This window comes from Ammospiza caudacuta, chromosome 35, assembly GCF_027887145.1.
Source record: "Ammospiza caudacuta isolate bAmmCau1 chromosome 35, bAmmCau1.pri, whole genome shotgun sequence".
In the NCBI taxonomy this organism is placed as follows: Eukaryota; Metazoa; Chordata; class Aves; order Passeriformes; family Passerellidae; genus Ammospiza; species Ammospiza caudacuta.
In genome coordinates, this window is record NC_080627.1 from 1,489,495 (window position 1) to 1,508,927 (window position 19,433).

Sequence of the window (19,433 nt, forward strand, 5' to 3'; positions counted from 1 at the left end):
GGCCACCCCCAAAACCTTAATTTTGGGGTCCTGGTCTCCCCCCAGAATCCGAGTCTGGGGTTCTGGCCACCCCAAAATGTGAGTTTGGAGTCCTGGCCTGCCCAAAACGTCAATTTTGGGGTCCTGGCTCCCCCAAAACCCAAATTTTGGGGTCCCGGCCCCCCCTTTTCCCCCAGCACAAGCCATAGAAAGCCGGGGGGGCCCCAGCGCCGCCGTTGTACAAATGTAATAAAGCACCCGCTGCACCCCAAAAGTGGCCGCGAGGTTTTGGGGAGTCCTGGGGGAGGTTGTGAGGAGACCAGGGAAGGTTTGGGAAATCCTGCGGAGGGGTTTGGATGTCCTGGGAGGATTTTGGGGAGTCCTGCGGGAGTTTTGGGCATCCTGGGGGGGGGCTTGGGGATGTCCTAAGTGGGTTTTGAGGTGTCCTGGGGGCATTTGGAGAGTCCAGGGGGAATTTTGGGCACCCTGTGGGGAGGTTGGAATGTCCTCGGGGAAATTTGGGGAAGTTCTTCGGGGTTTGGGGGAGTACTGGGGGAGTTTTTTGCTTTCCATCCCTTTCCGTGAGGAGGGATTGAAGATGACGAGGGAGGGAAGAGAAGGAGCTGGGGAAAGAGAGGAGGAGGAGGAGGGAGGGAAAGGGGAGGGATGGGAGAGGAAAAGGAGGTGTGGTCGGGTAAAAGGAGGAGGGGGGATGGAAGAGGAGGAGCGGGAGGAAGAGGAAGAGGAGGGACAAAGGCGGATCAAGGCTGAGCGGACGGATCCACGCGGTCGACCCTGCCTGGATTCGCAGCCCCCACCCGTGGGATCATCGCCCCCCGCATCGCGCCGGTGAGCAGGGAGGGGGAGCCCGGCCCTGATATCCCGGGGGGTCTCTGGGTTGGGTTTTGGGGGTATGTTTGGAGAATGAAGAAGTCCAAGGCTGAGCGGAAAAGGCCCCTCGGGGGGACATCGGGGGGTGGCGGTGCCGTCCTGCCCGGGACGCCCTGGGGGGATCTGGTTGCCCTCGGCTGTGGCACGGAGGCAAATCCCATGGTGTCCTTGTCCTTCCTCCCCCAGAGCAGGAGCTGAGCATGGAGAGCAGGGAGGACAAATGCCCGCGGCAGGAGCTGGTGGCAGAGGCCGTTTTGAGCGGCTCCACGGCGCAGGAAGGCAACGGGGAGGAAAAGGCGCGGAGATGCCGCACGAGGAGGGGCTGCAAACGCAGCCGGCGGGGATGTGAGGGGGAAAGAGCCGGCCTGGGCCGGGAAGGCGGCCGGAGATGGAGCCAGGGCTCGGAGTTGGTGCTCCGTGAGCAGCTCCGTGATGGGGAGAAGCCCCACACGTGCGGGGAGTGTGGGAAGAGCTTCAAGTGGAACTCCCAACTGACCAAGCACCAGAGGATCCACACTGGGGAGAAGCCCTACGAATGTAGGGAGTGTGGGAAGATCTTCACGTGGAACTCCTCCCTGATCAGGCACCAGAGGATTCACACTGGGGAGAAGCCCTACGAGTGTGGGCAGTGCGGGAAGAGCTTCTGCCAGTACAGCAAACTGATCGTGCACCAGAGGATCCACACTGGGGAGAAGCCCTACGAGTGTGGGGAATGTGGGAAGAGCTTCAGCCAGCGTAGCAATATGATAAGGCACCAGAGGACACATTGTGGAGATGGGCCTCTTGAGTCTGGGGAGTGTGGGAAGAGCTTCAGTAGGAAATGCAACCTGACCCAGCACCAGAGGTCCCACACTGGGGAGAAGCGCCACGAGTGTGGGGAGTGTGCCCAGAGCTTCCGATGGAGGTCGGACCTGATCAACCACCAGAGGATCCACACTGGGGAATGGCCCTACGAGTGTGGGGAATGTGGGAAGCGCTGCAGGAGGAAGTCCGAACTGATAAAGCACCAGAGGACCCACACTGGGGAACGGCCCTATGAGTGTGGCGAGTGTGGCAAGAGCTTCAGCTGTAGGTCGGGCCTTATCGTGCACCAGAGGATCCATACTGGGGAACGGCCCTATGTGTGTGGGGAGTGCGGGAAGAGCTTCAGGCAGCACTCCGGTCTCATCACACACCAGAGGACACACACTGGGGAGAAACCCTACGGGTGTGGGGAGTGTGGGAAGAGCTTCAGCCAGCACTCCACTCTCACTGTGCACCAGAGAACCCACACTGGGGACAGGGCCTACGAGTGTGACAAATGCAGGAAGAGGTTTCAGACCAGATCGCGTCTTGTCAAGCACTATTGGAGTCACAGAGAAGATAGACCCTTCCAATGCCCCGACTGTGGGAAGGGATTTAAGCAGAACTCCCACCTCATCACCCACCAGCTCATCCACACAGGGGAGAAGCCCTACGAGTGTGATAAATGCAGGAAGAGGTTTCAGGACAGCTTCTCTCTCCTCCGTCACTTTCATAGTCACACAGATGAGAGGCCATTCCAATGCCCTGAGTGCGGGAAGGGATTCAAGCACAACTCCACCCTCATCAGCCACCGGCGCATCCATACTGGGGAACGGCCCTACAAGTGTCCCCAGTGTGGGAAGAGCTTCCGCTGCAGCTCTAACTTGATCCAACACCAATGTAGGCACCGGTGAGGGAAGCCCTGCGAGTGCCCCGAGTGCAGGAAGAGCTTTGTGTGCTGCTCCAGCTCCATCCCCCACTGGAGGAGGCACTGTGTGCACAGCCCTGGTCCCTCACATTCCCTGTTATCCATGTTCGGAACACATCCTGCTGTTTCTCCTTTTAATTTCACCTTAATTTTCTCCAGCCCTTTGCGCTCCAAGAACCAAAATAGATGTATTTGTCAACTCAAAACCCCTCAAATCCCCGTAAAAAAAGCTCAATCTTACGCCAAAAGGGCGCAAACCTTCTTCAAAACAACTAAATCCCGCACCGAACTCACTCGATTCCACACCCATCAGAGTGAGATAGAAATAGAAGAAGATTCGGAGATGTACGATCCCAATTTGGAGAGTAGGATGGGGATTGTATGGGGCTGGGTGTGTGAGATGTGTTTAACAGCAAATAAAAGTTTCAGACTTACTAATTTCTCTCCCGTTCATGTTCATTCCGTCGCAGTTCTGTTTGCAGAGTGCCGCCCCCAGAGCGTCCCCTCACAGTGTCCGCCCTTGGCCTGAGCCCGCCCCTTTCCCCTCACGGTTCCCGCCCTTTCCCTGCCCCCTTTCCCCTCACGGTTCCCGCCCTTTCCCTGCCCCGTTTCCCCTCACGGTTCCAGCCGGTTCGGGGAGAGGAGCAGGGCTAGGGGAGATGGAAGAGGAGGGAAGAAGGCGGAGAGAGAGCAGCGATGGAAGGAGGAGAAGAAGGTGGGGTTAGGGAGCAGGAGGAGGAGAAGGGATGGAAGGGCCGGGATGGAAGAGGAGAAGGAGGCGGAGATAACGTTGAGGAGCGGGAGGGGGGATGGAAGAGGAGGAGCTGGAGGAAGAGGAAGAGGAGGGACAAAGGCGGATCAAGGCTGAGCGGACGGATCCACGCGGTCGACCCTGCCTGGATTCGCAGCCCCCACCTGTGGGATCATCGCCCCCCGCATCGCGCCGGTGAGCAGGGAGGGGAGCCCGGCCCTGATATCCCGGGGGGTCCCTGGGTTGGGTTTCTGGGGGGATGTTTGGAGAATGAAGAAGTCCAAGGCTGATCGGAAAAGGCCCCTCGGGGGGACATCGGGGGGTGGCGGTGCCGTCCTGCCCGGGACGCCCTGGGGGGATCTGGTTGCCCTCGGCTGTGGCACGGAGGCAAATCCCATGGTGTCCTTGTCCTTCCTCCCCCAGAGCAGGAGCTGAGCATGGAGAGCAGGGAGGACAAATGCCCGCGGCAGGAGCTGGTGGCAGAGGCCGTTTTGAGCGGCTCCACGGCGCAGGAAGGCAACGAGGAGGAAAAGGCGCGGAGATGCCGCACGAGGAGGGGCTGCAAACGCAGCCGGCGGGGATGTGAGGGGGAAAGAGCCGGCCTGGGCCGGGAAGGCGGCCGGAGATGGAGCCAGAGCTCGGAGCTGGTGCTCCGTGAGCAGCTCCGTGATGGGGAGAAGCCCCACACGTGCGGGGAGTGTGGGAAGAGCTTCAGGTGGAGCAGCGAACTGATCAGGCACCAGAGGATTCACACTGGGGAGAGGCCCTACGAGTGTGGGGAGTGTGGGAAGAGCTTCAGGTGGAAGTCCAATCTGATCGAGCACCAGAGGACCCACACTGGGGAGAAGCCCTACGAGTGTGGGGAGTGTGGGAAGATCTTCAGGCGCCACTCCAATCTCATCAAGCACCAGAGGACCCACACTGGGGAGAAACCCTACGAGTGTGGGGAGTGTGGGAAGAGCTTCACAGAGGGCTCGAGCCTGATCGTGCACCAGAGGATCCACACCGGGGAGAAGCCCTACGAGTGTTCCAAGTGTGGGAAGGCGTTTCAGGCCAGCTCTCATCTCCTCAAGCACTATCAGAGTCACAGAGAGGAGAGGCCCTTCCAATGCCCTGAGTGTGGGAAGGCATACAAGTACAACTCCACCCTCTTCATCCACCGGCGTATCCACACAGGGGAGAGGCCCTACGAGTGTGATAAATGCAGGAAGAGGTGTCGGACCAGCTCTGATCTCCTCCAGCACTATCGGATTCACAGAGAGGAGAGGCCCTTCCGCTGCCCCGACTGTGGGAAGGGATTCAAGTACAACTCCCACCTCGTCACCCACCGGCGCATCCACACAGGGGAGAGGCCCTACAAGTGTCCCCAGTGTGGGAAGGGCTTCTCCAGCAGCTCTAACTTGACCCAACACCAACAGAGGCACCACTAAGGGAAGCCCTGCGAGTGCCCTGAGTGCGGGCAGAGCTTCGTGCGCTGCTCCAGCTCCATCCCCCACTGGAGGAGGCACTGTGGGTACAGCCCTGGTCACTCACATTCCCTGTTATCCATGTTCGGAACACATCCTGCTGTTTCTCCTTTTAATTTCACCTTAATTTTTTTCTCTTCTCCATTTCTTTGCACACCAAAAGCCAAGGGAGATGGATCTGTCACCTCATAACTACTCAAATCCCAGTGAATACAGCTCAGTCTTACCCGAGAATGCTCAATCCCTCCCGAGAAAGACTGCATGCCATACTAAATTTATTCGATTCCACAGCCGCCAGGCTGAGATGGGGTTGGGAGGTGATTGACAGTACTGGGAACTCAATTAGAGTGCTGGGATGGGGATTGTGTGGGGCTGGGTGTGTGGGGTGTATTTGAGTGCAAATAAAACTTTCAGACTTACTGATTTCTGTCCCGTTCATGTTCAGTCCGTTGCAGTTCTGTTTGCAGAGTGCCGCCTCCCAGAGCGTCCCCTCACAGTTGCCGCCCTTGGCCTGAGCCCGCCCCGTTTCCCCTCACGGTTCCCGCCCTTTCCCTGCCCCGTTTCCCCTCACGGTTCCAGCCGGTTCGGGGAGAGGAGCAGGGCTAGGGGAGATGGAAGAGGAGGGATGTAGGCGGAGAGAGAGCAGCGATGGAAGGAGGAGAAGGAGGTGGGGTTAAGGAGCAGGAGGAGGAGAAGGGATGGAAGGGGCAGGATGAAAGAGGAGAAGGAGGCGGAGATAACGCTGAGGAGCGGGAGGGGGGATAGATGAGGAGGAGGGGGAGGAAGAGGAGGGACAAAGGCGGATCAAGGCTGAGCGGACGGATCCACGCGGTCGACCAGCCTGAATTCGCAACCCCCACCTCCGTGGCATCATCGCCCCCCGCATCGCGCAGGTAAGCTGGGACGGAGGGCCCGGCCCTGATATCCCGGGGGGTCCCTGGGTTGGGTTTCTGGGGGGATGTTTGGAGAATGAAGAAGTCCAAGGCTGAGCGGAAAAGGCCCCTCGGGGGGACATCGGGGGGTGGCGGTGCCGTCCTGCCCGGGACGCCCTGGGGGGATCTGGTTGCCCTCGGCTGTGGCACGGAGGCAAATCCCATGGTGTCCTTGTCCTTCCTCCCCCAGAGCAGGAGCTGAGCATGGAGAGCAGGGAGGACAAATGCCCGCGGCAGGAGCTGGTGGCAGAGGCCGTTTTGAGCGGCTCCACGGCGCAGGAAGGCAACGGGGAGGAAAAGGCGCGGAGATGCCGCACGAGGAGGGGCTGCAAACGCAGCCGGCGGGGATGTGAGGGGGAAAGAGCCGGCCTGGGCCGGGAAGGCGGCCGGAGATGGAGCCAGAGCTCGGAGCTGGTGCTCCGTGAGCAGCTCCGTGATGGGGAGAAGCCCCACACGTGCGGGGAGTGTGGGAAGAGCTTCAGGAGGAACAGCGAACTGATCGTTCACCAGAGGATCCACAGTGGGGAGAAGCCCTACGAGTGTGGGGAGTGTGGGAAGAGCTTCAGGCAGCGCAACCATTTCATCATGCACCAGAGGACCCACACTGGGGAGAGGCCCTTTGAGTGTGGGGAGTGTGGGAAGAGCTTCAGCCAGCGCAGCCATCTGATCAGGCACCAGATGATCCACACTGGGGAGAGGCCCTTCGAGTGTTCCAAATGTGGGAAGGGGTTTATGACCAGCTATGATCTCTTCCAGCACTATTGGTTTCACAGAGAGGAGAGGCCCTTCCAATGCCCTGAGTGTGGGAAGGGATTCAAACACAACTCCCACCTCATCACCCACCGGCGCATCCACACTGGGGAGAGGCCCTACGAGTGTTCCAAGTGTGGGAAGGGCTTTAGTCGCAGCTCTCATCTCCTCCAGCACTCTCGGATTCACAGAGAGGAGAGACCCTTCCAATGCCCCGACTGTGGGAAGGGATTCAAGCAGAACTCCAGCCTCATCAGGCACCGGCACATCCACACTGGGGAGAGGCGCTACGAGTGTCCCCAGTGTGGGAAGGGCTTTAATAGCAGCTCCAATCTGCTCCAGCACTGTCGGATTCACAGAGAGCATAGACCTTTCCAATGCCCCGACTGCGGGAAGGGTTTCAAGTACAACTCCAGCCTTGTCAGACACCGGCGCATCCACACTGGGGAGAGGCCCTACGAGTGTCCGCAGTGTGGGAAGAGCTTCTCACAGAGCTCTACCTTGACCCGACACCAACATAGGCACCACTAAGGGAAGCTCTGCGAGTTCCCCGAGTTCGGGAAGAGACTCGTGCGCTGCTCCATCTCAGGGTTGTGGATTGGTATGGGATGGCTGAGCATGATAGATTTGACAGCAAATAAAACTCTGAGACTTACAACTTTCTCTCCCGTTCATGTTCAGTCCGTTGCAGTTCTGTTTGCAGAGTGCCGCCCCCAGAGCGTCCCCTCACAGTTGCCGCCCTTGGCCTGCCCCCTTTCCCCTCACGGTTCCCGCCCTTTCCCTGCCCCCTTTCCCCTCACGGTTCCCGCCCTTTCCCCGCCCCCTTTCCCCTCACGGTTCCAGCCGGTTCGGGGAGAGGAGCAGGGCTAGGGGAGATGGAAGGGGAGCGATGAAGGCGGAGAGTGAGCAGCGATGGGAGGAGAAGAAGAAGGTGGGGTTAGCGAGCAGGAGGAGGAGAAGGGATGGAAGGGGCGGGATGGAAGAGGAGAAAGAGGCGGAGATAAGGCTGAGGAGCGGGAGGGGGAAGGGAAGAGGAGAAGCGGGAGGAAGAGGAAGAGGAGGGACAAAGGCGGATCAAGGTTGAGCGGACGGATCCACGCGTTCGACCCTGCCTGAATTCGCAGCCCCCACCTGTGGGATCATCGATCCCCGCATCGCGCCGGTGAGCAAGGACGGGGAGCCCGGCCCTGATATCCCGAGGGGTCCCTGGGTTGGGTTTCTGGGGGGATGTTTGGAGAATGAAGAAGTCCAAGGCTGAGCGGAAAAGGCCCCTCGGGGGGACATCGGGGGGTGGCGGTGCCGTCCTGCCGGGGACGGCCTGGGGGGATCTGGTTGCCCTCGGCTGTGGCACGGAGGCAAATCCCATGGTGTCCTTGTCCTTCCTCCCCCAGAGCAGGAGCTGAGCATGGAGAGCAGGGAGGACAAATGCCCGCGGCAGGAGCTGGTGGCAGAGGCCGTTTTAAGCGGCTCCACGGCGCAGGAAGGCAACGGGGAGGAAAAGGCGCGGAGATGCCGCACGAGGAGGGGCTGCAAACGCAGCCGGCGGGGATGTGAGGGGGAAAGAGCCGGCCTGGGCCGGGAAGGCGGCCGGAGATGGAGCCAGAGCTCGGAGCTGGTGCTCCGTGAGCAGCTCCGTGATGGGGAGAAGCCCTACAAGTGCGGGGAGTGTGGGAAGAGCTTCAGGAGGAACTGCGAACTGATCCAGCACCAGAGGATTCACAGTGGGGAGAGGCCCTACGAGTGTGGGGAGTGTGGGAAGAGCTTCAACTACAGGTCCAGCCTGATCAGGCACGAGAGGACTCACACTGGGGAGAAGCCCTATGAGTGTGGGCAATGTGGAAAGTGTTTCAGTCGGAGCTCCCTACTGATCCTGCACCAGAGGATCCATACTGGGGAACGGCCCTACGAGTGTGGGGAGTGTGGGAAGAGCTTCAACCAGAGCTGCGACCTGATCAGGCACCAGAGGATCCACACTGGGGAGAGGCCCTACAAGTGTTCCAAGTGTGGGAAGGCGTTTCTGACCAGGTCTGATCTCCTCCAGCACTTTCAGACTCACACAGAGGAGAGGCTCTTCCAATGCCCTGAGTGTGGGAAGGGATTCAAGCAGAACTCCACCCTCATCAATCACCGGCGCATTCACACAGGGGAGAGCTCCTACAAGTGTGGGGAGTGTGGGAAGAGCTTCAACTACAGGTCCAGCCTGATCAGGCACGAGAGGACTCACACAGGGGAGAAGCCCTACGAGTGTGGGCAATGTGGAAAGTGTTTCAGTCGGAGCTCCCTACTGATCCTGCACCAGAGGATCCATACTGGGGAACGGCCCTACGAGTGTGGGGAGTGTGGGAAGAGCTTCAACCAGAGCTGCGACCTGATCAGGCACCAGAGGATCCACACTGGGGAGAGGCCCTACAAGTGTTCCAAGTGTGGGAAGGCGTTTCTGACCAGGTCTGATCTCCTCCAGCACTTTCAGACTCACACAGAGGAGAGGCTCTTCCAATGCCCTGAGTGTGGGAAGGGATTCAAGCAGAACTCCACCCTCATCAATCACCGGCGCATTCACACAGGGGAGAGCTCCTACGAGTGTGGGGAGTGTGGGAAGAGCTTCAACTACAGGTCCAGCCTGATCAGGCACGAGAGGACTCACACTGGGGAGAAGCCCTATGAGTGTGGGCAATGTGGAAAGTGTTTCAGTCGGAGCTCCCTACTGATCCTGCACCAGAGGATCCATACTGGGGAACGGCCCTACGAGTGTGGGGAGTGTGGGAAGAGCTTCAACCAGAGCTGCGACCTGATCAGGCACCAGAGGATCCACACTGGAGAGAGGCCCTACAAGTGTTCCAAGTGTGGGAAGGCGTTTCTGACCAGGTCTGATCTCCTCCAGCACTTTCAGACTCACACAGAGGAGAGGCCCTTCCGCTGCCCCGACTGTGGGAAGGGATTCAAGTACAACTGCACCCTCATCAGACACCGGCGCATCCACACTGGGGAGAGGCCCTACGAGTGTGATAAATGCAGGAAGAGGTTTCAGACCAGTACTCATCTCCTCCAGCACTATCGGATTCACAGAGAGGAGAGGCCCTTCCGCTGCCCCGACTGTGGGAAGGGATTCAAGTACAACTGCGCCCTCGTCAGACACCGGCGCATCCACACTGGGGAGAGGCCTACGAGTGTCCCCACTGTGGGAAGAGGTTCTCCACACGCTCTCACTTGACCCAACACCAAAGGAGGCACCTGTGGTAGTCAGGGAAAGGCGCTGCGGAAGTTGTCGCGATTTTACGGAAAGCCAGGACCCTCTGTTTCCCGTAGGTAAGACCCTCTGTTACTCATAGATAAGAAACTAACATAGGAATGTGGCCCCACTAACAGTAGAGTCAGCAACTTTCCACTCCTTGCCCAGTACTTTTCCATTCCCTACTAGCCATAAATAAGAAGGACAAACCCCCTTTTGACGTAGAGACCCCTTAGACTATAAGACCCCATGAGAAGAAGTAATAAACGCCATTTGACCGTCCACCACATTGGTGTCTGCGTGTGTCATTGGCCCGAACGGCCCTGGAGAGTGGGCCGTTGTTCTGATCCTCAGAACCAGGTCGCCTGCCTTGATCCAGAAGGCAACAGGCACCGGTAAGCGAAGCCCTGCGAGTGCCCTGAGTGCAGGAAGAGCTTCGTGCGCTGCTCCAGCTCCATCCCCCACTGGAGGAGGCACTGTGGGCACAGCCCTGGTCACTCACATTCCCTGTGATCGATGCTGGGAACATATCTGCCTGCTTCTACTTTTGGTTTCTCCTTAATTTCTTTCACTTGTCAATCTCTTTGCATTCCAAAAGCCGATTTAGTTACATCTGTCACATCAAAACGACTGAGATCCCAGTGAAAAAAGCTCAGTCTTACCCTAAAAGTGCGCAAACCCACCTCAAAAAACCTCAATCCCACACCAGACTCACATAATTGCACACCCACCAGAGTGAGATAGAGGTGGAAGATTGAGAGAAGTTCGATCCCAATTTTGAGCAGTGGGATGGGGACAGTGTGGGGCTGAGCGTGTGGGATGCGTTTGATAACAAAATAAACTCTCAGACTGACAGATTTCTCTCCCGTTCATGTTCAGTCCGTTGCAGTTCTGTTTGCAGAGTGCCGCCTCCCAGAGCGTCCCCTCACAGTTGCCGCCCTTGGTCTGAGCCCGCCCCTTTCCCCTCACGGTTCCCGCCCTTTCCCTGTCCCCCTTTCCCCCTCACGGCCCGCCATTTCCCTGCCCCCTTTCCCCTCACGGTTCCCGCCATTTCCCTGCCCACTTTTCCCCTCACGGTTCTGCCCTTTCCCTGCCCCCTTTCCTCTCACGGTTCCGCCCTTTCCCTGCCCCCTTTCCCCTCACGGTTCGGCCATAGGGAACGGGGGTGGAGGAGGAGGGAGGGAGGAAGAGGCCGAGCAGCTGCCACAGCAGAAGAGGAGAGGGAGCATCTCGTGCCCCAGGCGCTCCCTCCAAGTGCCACAGCCCCAGAAGCATCGCCCCACATCCCGCAGGTTCCTGGGGAGGGGGAGCGCGGCCCAAATATCCCGGGGGGTGCCTGGCTTTGGGGTTTGTTTCGGGGGCATGTTTGCAGCTGGCAGGGCTCCAAAGCCGAGCCGCAAATGGCCCTCGGGGGGACATCCGGGGTCTGCAGTGGCTGCTCCCACTATGAGCCCAGTTGCTCCCCCGTGTGCTTCCAGTTTCCTGGGCAATCCCTGCAATAGCCTGGTCATTCCCAGTATGGGCCTGTGCACTCCCAGTATCATCCTGGTCACTTGCCCTGCCTCCCTGCCTGATCCCAGTCACTCCCAGACGAGGTCAGTCCCTCCCTTTGCTTCCCTATGATGATGCAATTTTCTCCCAGCATGGTCCCCGTTGCTCCCAGTTCCTTCCACTTTCATGCTGTGTGTTCTCCGTTCTCCCAGTTGTCCCTGGCATAGTCCTAGGCACTCCCAGTGTGATCCCAGTCTCTCCCAGCAATGGCCCAGTCACTCCTACTTGCCCCCAGTGTGTTCCCAGTTCCTCCAACACCTTCCCAGTCAATCCCAGTTTGGTGCCAATCACCACCTGCATGGTCTTCGACCCTCCCAGTACATCCCAGTTGCCCTGAACATTCTGGCAGTCATTGCCAGGCACTCCCAGTCACCTCAGCGTGGTTCACTTGCCCCCACTTTTACCCCAGTTGCTCCCAGTTCCTCTAATTAAGTCCCCAGTTGGCTCCCAGTATGGGCCTGGTAGCTCCCAGTAACCCGCAGTCAGGGTCCAATCACAGCCACTCTAATCCCAGTATGATTGTAGCCACTCCCAGTATGACCCCAGTGTGATCCCAGTCCCCATGAGTGCGATCACAATCTGCCCTGGGAAGGCAGTGTGATCTCAAAATGATGTCAGTACAAACTCACTACAATCCCAGTGTCAGTACAGAACCAGTACAGCCCCAGTCACTCCCAGTGTGACCCCAGTATGATGTCAGTACAGAACCAATACAGCCCCAGTCACTCCCAGTGCGACCCCAGCATGATGTCACTACAGAACCAGTACAGCCCCAGCCACTCCCAGTACGATCCCAGCGCAGCCCAGTCCCTGGCAGTGCTGCCACTGCTGGGATGCCCCAGCCCTGTGTGCGTTCCCCCCTGGCGGATGTGCCGAGAGGAGCCCCAAGGGCTGGCAGTGGCCAGGCAGGGTCCCCAGCAAGACCCAGTTTGAAATGTGCAGCCCCCAGTTTGCCCAGTTTGCCTCTCCTTTGGCCCGGGCCGGGTTCACCCCTCCCGCAGCGGCTGGGAGCGGCCGAGAGCCCCGCGCTGCCCATCCCGACCTGTCCCGGCTCCATCCGCGCTCCTGCCACGGGCTGCGAGGGCTGCGGGAACGGGGCACGGAGAGTGCGGCTGCTGCTGGGGGAGGAGGAGGAGGGAGGGAAGGCCGGGGATGAAGGGGGAGGAGGAGGAGGGGTCGCGGGAGGAGCAGGGGGTGGTTTGCAGGAAGAGGAGGAGCGGGAGGAAGAGGAAGAGGAGGGACAAAGGCGGATCAAGGCTGAGCGGACGGATCCACGCGGTCGACCCTGCCTGAATTCGCAGCCCCCACCCGTGGGATCATCGCCCCCCGCATCGCGCCGGTGAGCAGGGAGGGGGAGCCCGGCCCTGATATCCCGGGGGGTCCCTGGGTTGGGTTTCTGGGGGGATGTTTGGAGAATGAAGAAGTCCAAGGCTGAGCGGAAAAGGCCCCTCGGGGGGACATCGGGGGGTGGCGGTGCCGTCCTGCCGGGGACGGCCTGGGGGGATCTGGTTGCCCTCGGCTGTGGCACGGAGGCAAATCCCATGGTGTCCTTGTCCTTCCTCCCCCAGAGCAGGAGCTGAGCATGGAGAGCAGGGAGGACAAATGCCCGCGGCAGGAGCTGGTGGCAGAGGCCGTTTTGAGCGGCTCCACGGCGCAGGAAGGCAACGAGGAGGAAAAGGCGCGGAGATGCCGCACGAGGAGGGGCTGCAAACGCAGCCGGCGGGGATGTGAGGGGGAAAGAGCCGGCCTGGGCCGGGAAGGCGGCCGGAGATGGAGCCAGAGCTCGGAGCTGGTGCTCAGTGAGCAGCTCCGTGATGGAGAGAAGCCCCACACGTGCGGGGAGTGTGGGAAGAGCTTCAGGTGGAACAGCGATCTGATCATTCACCAGAGGATCCACACTGGGGAGAAGCCCTACGAGTGTGGGGAGTGTGGGAAGAGCTTCAGCCGGAGCTTCAACCTGATCAAGCACCAGAGGACCCACACTGGGGAGAAGCCCCACACGTGCAGGGAGTGTGGGAAGAGCTTCAGGAGCAACTGTGACGTGATCAGGCACCAGAGTACCCACACTGCGGAGAGGCCCTTTGAGTGTGGGGAGTGTGGACAGAGCTTCACCCAGAGGTCCAGCCTGATCAGGCACCAGAGGATCCACACAGGGGAGAAGCCCTACGAGTGTTCCAAGTGTGGGAAGGCGTTTCAGACCAGCACCTATCTCCTCAAGCACTATTGGAATCACAGAGAGGAGAGGCCCTTCCAATGCCCTGAGTGTGGGAAGGGATTCAAGCAGAAATACACCCTCGTCACCCACCGGCGCATCCACACCGGGGAGAGGCCCTACGAGTGTCCCCAGTGTGGGAAGAGCTTCTCACAGAGCTCTACCTTGACCCAACACCAACGGAGGCACCACTAAGGGAATCCCTGCGAGTGCCCCGAGTGCGGGCAGAGCTTCGAGTGCTCCTCCAGCTCCATCCCCCACTGGAGGAGGCACTGTGGGCACAGCCCTGGTCACTCACATTCCCTGTGATACTGCTGGGAACACAACTCGGTGCTTAAACATTTGGGTTGGCGTTAATTTTTTCCTTTTCTCCCTCTCTGTGCAGTCCAGCAGTCAAAAGGGATGTAGCTGTGACAACAAATCTACTCAAATCCAATGAAATCAGCTCAATCTTACGCGAAAAAGACTCAGGTCCACATCAAAGGGGCTTTCTCTCACATTCAAAAACGCTACCTCTTCACAAATTCACCTGATTCCACAGCCACTGACACGGCCGAGATGCGGTTAAGAAGAGATTGGGAGATGTAGGATCTCAATTTTGAGTGCTGCGATCGGGATTCTGTGGGGCGGGTTTTGTGGGGTGTAATTGATAGGAAATAAAACTCTCAGAATTACTAATTTCTCTCCTGTTCATGTTCAGACCGTTGCAGTTCTGTTTACAGAGTGCCGCCACCCAGAGCGTCCCCTCACAGTTACCGCCTTTGGCCTGAGCCCGCCCCTTTCCCCTCACGGTTCCCGCCCTTTCCCTGCCCCCTTTCCCCTCACGGTTCCCGCCCTTTCCCCGCCCCCTTTCCCCTCACGTTTCCAGCCGGTTTGGGGAGAGGAGCAGGCTAGGGGAGATGGAAGAGGAGCGATGAAGGTGGAGAGAGAGCAGCGATGGAAGGAGGCGAAAGACGAGGGGTTAGGGAGCAGGACGAGGAGAAGGGATGGAAGGGGCGGGATGAAAGAGGAGAAGGAGGCGGAGATAACGCCGAGGAACCGGAGGGGGGATTGAAGAGGAGGAGGGGGAGGAAGAGGAGGGAGACAGACGGATCAATGCTGAGCTGATGGCGGCGAACGGCCGAGCCCTGCCTGAATTTGCAGCCCCCACCTGTGGGATCATCGCCCACCGCCCCATCGAGCCCCTCACCATGGAGGGGGAACACGGGGGGACCCCAGTATGATCGCAGTGTCCATGAGAGCGATCAGAATCTGCCCTGGGAAGGCAGTGTGATCTCAGAATGATGTCAGTACAAACTCACTACAATCCCAGTGTCATCCCAGTGTCAGTACAGAACCAGTACAGCCCCAGCCACTCCCAGTACGATCCCAGCGCAGCCCAGTCCCTGGCAGTGCTGCCACTGCTGGGATGCCCCAGCCCTGTGTGCGTTCCCCCCTGGCGGATGTGCCGAGAGGAGCCCCAAGGGCTGGCAGTGGCCAGGCAGGGTCCCCAGCAAGACCCAGGTTGAAATGTGCAGCCCCCAGTTTGCCCAGTTTGCCTCTCCTTTGGCCCGGGCCGGGTTCACCCCTCCCGCAGCGGCTGGGAGCAGCCGAGAGCCCCGCGCTGCCCATCCCGACCTGTCCCGGCTCCATCCGCGCTCCTGCCACGGGCTGCGAGGGCTGCGGGAACGGGGCACGGAGAGTGCGGCTGCTGCTGGGGGAGGAGGAGGAGGGAGGGAAGGGCAGGGATGAAAGGGGAGGAGGAGGAGGGGTCGGGGGAGGAGCAGGGGGTGGTTTGCAGGAAGAGGAGGAGCGGGAGGAAGAGGAAGAGGAGGGACAAAGGCGGATCAAGGCTGAGCGGACGGATCCACGCGTTCGACCCTGCCTGGATTCGCAGCCCCCACCCGTGGGATCATCGCCCCCCGCATCGCGCAGGTAAGCTGGGACGGAGGGCCCGGCCCTGATATCCCGGGGGGTCCCTGGGTTGGGTTTCTGGGGGGATGTTTGGAGAATGAAGAAGTCCAAGGCTGAGCGGAAAAGGCCCCTCGGGGGGACATCGGGGGGTGGCGGTGCCGTCCTGCCGGGGACGGCCTGGGGGGATCTGGTTGCCCTCGGCTGTGGCACGGAGGCAAATCCCATGGTGTCCTTGTCCTTCCTCCCCCAGAGCAGGAGCTGAGCATGGAGAGCAGGGAGGACAAGTGCCCGCGGCAGGAGCTGGTGGCAGAGGCCGTTTTGAGCGGCTCCACGGCGCAGGAAGGCAACGGGGAGGAAAAGGCGCGGAGATGCCGCACGAGGAGGGGCTGCAAACGCAGCCGGCGGGGATGTGAGGGGGAAAGAGCCGGCCTGGGCCGGGAAGGCGGCCGGAGATGGAGCCAGAGCTCGGAGCTGGTGCTCCGTGAGCAGCTCCGTGATGGGGAGAAGCCCCACACGTGCGGGGAGTGTGGGAAGAGCTTCAGGTGGAACAGCGAACTGATCAAGCACCAGAGGATTCACACTGGGGAGAGGCCCTACGAGTGTGGGGAGTGTGGGAAGATCTTCAGCCAGCACAGCAAACTGATCGAGCACCAGAGGATCCATACTGGGGAACGGCCCTACGAGTGTGGGGAGTGTGGGAAGAGCTTCAGCAAGAGCTCCATCCTGATCAAGCACCAGAGCATCCACACTGGGGTGAAGCCCTATGTGTGTGGGGAGTGTGGCAAGAGCTTCAACCAGCGCAACAATATGATCAGGCACCAGAGGACACATAGTGGAGGTGGCACCCTTGAGTGTGGGGAGTGTGGGAAGAGCTTCAGTAGGAAATGCAACCTGATCCAACACCAGAGGTCCCACATTCGCCACGAGTGTGGGGAGTGTGCCCAGAGCTTCCGATGTAGTTCGGAGCTGATCCGGCACCAGAGGATCCACACTGGGGAACGGCCCTACGAGTGTGGGCAATGTGGGAAGAGTTTCATGAAGAGCTCCCACCTGATCGTGCACCAGAGTATCCATACTGGGGAAAAGCCTTTCGAGTGTTCTGTGTGTGGGATGCGCTTCAGCCACAGCTCCTACCGGAACAAGCACCAGAGGAGCCACACAGGGGAGAGGCCCTACGAGTGTGACAAATGCAAGAAGAGGTTTCGGACCAGCAGCTATCTCCTCAAGCACTATTGGATTCACAGAGAGGAGAGGCCCTTCCAATGCCCTGAGTGTGGGAAGGGATTCAGGCAGAAGTCCCACCTCATCAGCCACCAGTACATCCACAGTGGGGAGAGGCCCTACGAGTGTGATAAATGCAGGAAGAGGTGTCGGACCGGCTCTGATCTCCTCCAGCACTATCGGATTCACTCAGAGGAGAGGCCCTTCCGCTGCCCCGACTGCGGGAAGGGATTCAAGTACAACTCCACCCTTGTCACCCACCGGCGCATCCACACCAGGGAGAGGCCCTACGAGTGTCCCCAGTGTGGGAAGAGCTTCTCACAGAGCTCTCACTTGACCCGACACCAACGGAGCCACCGATGAGGGAAGCCCTGCGAGTGCCCTGAGTGCGGGCAGAGCTTTGTGCGCTGCTCCAGCTCCATCCCCCACTGGAGGAGGCACTGTGGGCACAGCCCTGGTCACTCACATTCCCTGTTATCCATGCTGGGAACACACCTGGCTGCTTCTACTTTTGGTTTGGCCTTATTGTTTCTCCCTTCTCCATCTCTTTGCACTCCAAAATCCACGAGGGATGGATCTGTCCCCTCAAAACCACTCAAATCCCACTGAAAACAGCTCAATCTTACCCCAAAACTGCACAATCGCACCTCAAAAAAAGTCAATGTCATGGAAAACTGACTCAATTCCTCAGCCACCTGAGTAAGATTGGGATGGAAGGAGACTGGGAGAAGTGTGATCTCAATTAGGGTGGTAAGATGGGGATGTTATGTTTGCCTTCTTATCCCATCTGTAAAAAAAACCAAACAATATTAAAAGTAGTAACAATTTCAATGAAACAATTAAGATGAAAAATATAATATTGGATGCAATATAATTCGGCTAAAATAAGGGATAATTTGGTTCCAATAATAACCAAAAACAACTGCTTGGTACGGAGTGCAGGGTTCAGTGTCCCTTTGCCACCTCACGTACGAGCTTGCCAAGTGAAAGTCACCCCTTGTATGCCGTGTGTCAATGCCATCTCCTCCCATTTTCGGTTCGTCACTTTTCTGTCTGCGCCTTCATCGCCACCTTCACCACGCATGCGCCGCCACTCGGTTTGGTGGTCGCACAAGTCTTTGGGGGTCGTCGCTGATGAAGGCCCTGTAGTCTTCTTCGTTGTCCTTTAATTCACCTATGGGTTACACGTGCGCGCCAAGCCAGTACAGTGTAAGCCAAGAGTAACGTATCACTGCATCTACATATCAAAGCAATAAGTCCCTTATAATTAGCGTTTTCTTGCACCCAACCAAGTTCTTGGTCATTTTTAGCAACTGTGTCTTCAGCTTCTTTCCTGTGTGGTCCTTGAGAACATCTGCTGAGAAGGGGGATGGGTGGAGCCCCTCCTTTCCCTCTCTTCTTTGGCATTACAACTTTTAACTATTAACTGTTTCATTATTCTCAAATATTAATTACTGTGTCAATATTGATTACTGTTTCAGTTTCTATCAGCATGAATCATACCTATTTATCACAGGGGGGAAAAAGGGCAGGAATTGTGAGGGGAGAAGAAACATGTGAGGGGGGGAAAGGGCAGGAAACATGAGGGGAAAAGGGTGGAAAATGTGAGGGGAAAAGAGAGAGAAATGTGAGGGGAACAAAGAGGGAAATGTAAGGGAAAAAGCAGAGGGAAATGCGAGGGGAAAAACAGTAGGAATCATGAGGGGGGAAAAGGGCAGGAAATGTGAGGGGAAAAAAGAAATGTGAGGGGGGGAAAAAGAGCGGGAATCATGAGGGGAGAAATGTGAGGGGGAAAAGGGCAGGAAACGTGAGGGGAAAATAGAAAGAAATGTGAGGGGAACAAAGAAAGAAATGTAAGGGAAAAAAAAAGAGGGAAATATGAGGGGAAAAAGGGCGGGAATTGTGAGGGGAGAAGAAACATGTGAGGGGGGGAAAAGGGCAGGAAACATGAGGGGAAAAGGGTGGAAAACGTGAGGGGAAAAGAGAGAGAAATGTGAGGGGAACAAAGAGGGAAATGTAAGGGAAAAAGCAGAGGGAAATGTAAGGGAAAAAGCAGAGGGAAATGCGAGGGGAAAAACAGTAGGAATCGTGAGGGGGAAAAGGGCCGGAAACATGAGGGGAAAAGGGTGGAAAACATGAGGGGAAAAGAGAGAAATGTGAGGGGAACAAAGAGGGAAATGTAAGGGAAAAAGCAGAGGGAAATGCGAGGGGAAAAACAGTAGGAATTATGACGGGGGAAAAGGGCAGGAAATGTGAGGGGGAAAAAAGAAATGTGAGGGGGGAAAAAAGAGCGGGAATCATGAGGGGAGAAATGTGAGGGGGGGAAAAAGAGCGGGAATCATGAGGGGAGAAATGTGAGGGGGAAAAGGGCAGGAAACACGAGGGGAAAAGAGAAAGAAATGTGAGGGGAGCAAAGAAAGAAATGTAAGGGGAAAAAAAAGAGGGAAATGTGAGGGGAAAAAGGGCGGGAATTGTGAGGAGAGAAGAAACGTGAGGGGGGGGAAAGGGCAGGAAACATGAGGGGAAAAGGGTGGAAAACGTGAGGGGAAAAGAGAGAGAAATGTGAGGGGAACAAAGAGGGAAATGTAAGGGAAAAAGCAGAGGGAAATGTGAGGGGAAAAACAGTAGGAATCATGAGGGGAAAAAGGGCAGGAAATGTGAGGGGAAAAGGGTGGAAAACATGAGGGGAAAAGAGAGAAATGTGAGGGGGAAAACGGCAGGAAATGTGAGGGGAAAAGGGTGGAAAATGCGAGGGGAAAAGGGCCGGAATGTTCTCCCAGAAATATTCCACAGCATTATCCCCCGGAAATTATTTTACAGAATAATTCTCAGAATTATTCCATGCCC

General features: G+C 58.0%; 3 protein-coding genes and 1 pseudogene across 3 annotated transcripts in view; all 4 read left to right on the forward strand.

The window, feature by feature from the left end:
- Positions 1-1,219, forward strand: part of SPTBN4 (spectrin beta, non-erythrocytic 4) — a 52,693-nt gene extending 51,474 nt beyond the window's left edge. The window contains exons 35-36 of the mRNA XM_058822816.1: positions 683-828; positions 1,146-1,219. Coding sequence (XP_058678799.1) covers positions 683-828; positions 1,146-1,219 — 220 coding nt within the window. The remainder of the gene's footprint in view (positions 1-682; positions 829-1,145) is intronic.
- The window catches only part of LOC131570466 (zinc finger protein 850-like), a 748,589-nt gene extending 745,570 nt beyond the window's left edge, over positions 1-3,019 (forward strand). Inside the window, 2 exon segments of the mRNA XM_058822819.1 lie at positions 1,311-2,161; positions 2,237-3,019. Coding sequence (XP_058678802.1) covers positions 1,311-2,161; positions 2,237-2,567 — 1,182 coding nt within the window. The 3' untranslated portion in view covers positions 2,568-3,019.
- A 380-nt stretch (positions 3,020-3,399) lies between these two features.
- On the forward strand, positions 3,400-10,125 carry LOC131570537 (zinc finger protein 11-like). The gene is given in 5 exon segments (XM_058822905.1): positions 3,400-3,527; positions 3,756-4,801; positions 6,133-6,992; positions 8,104-9,638; positions 9,641-10,125. Coding segments are annotated over 4 exon segments (3,507 nt in total). The 5' UTR covers positions 3,400-3,527; positions 3,756-3,769; the 3' UTR covers positions 9,721-10,125.
- A 2,386-nt stretch (positions 10,126-12,511) lies between these two features.
- Positions 12,512-18,076, forward strand: LOC131570538 (zinc finger protein 345-like; annotated as a pseudogene).
- Positions 18,077-19,433: the final 1,357 nt, after the last annotated feature.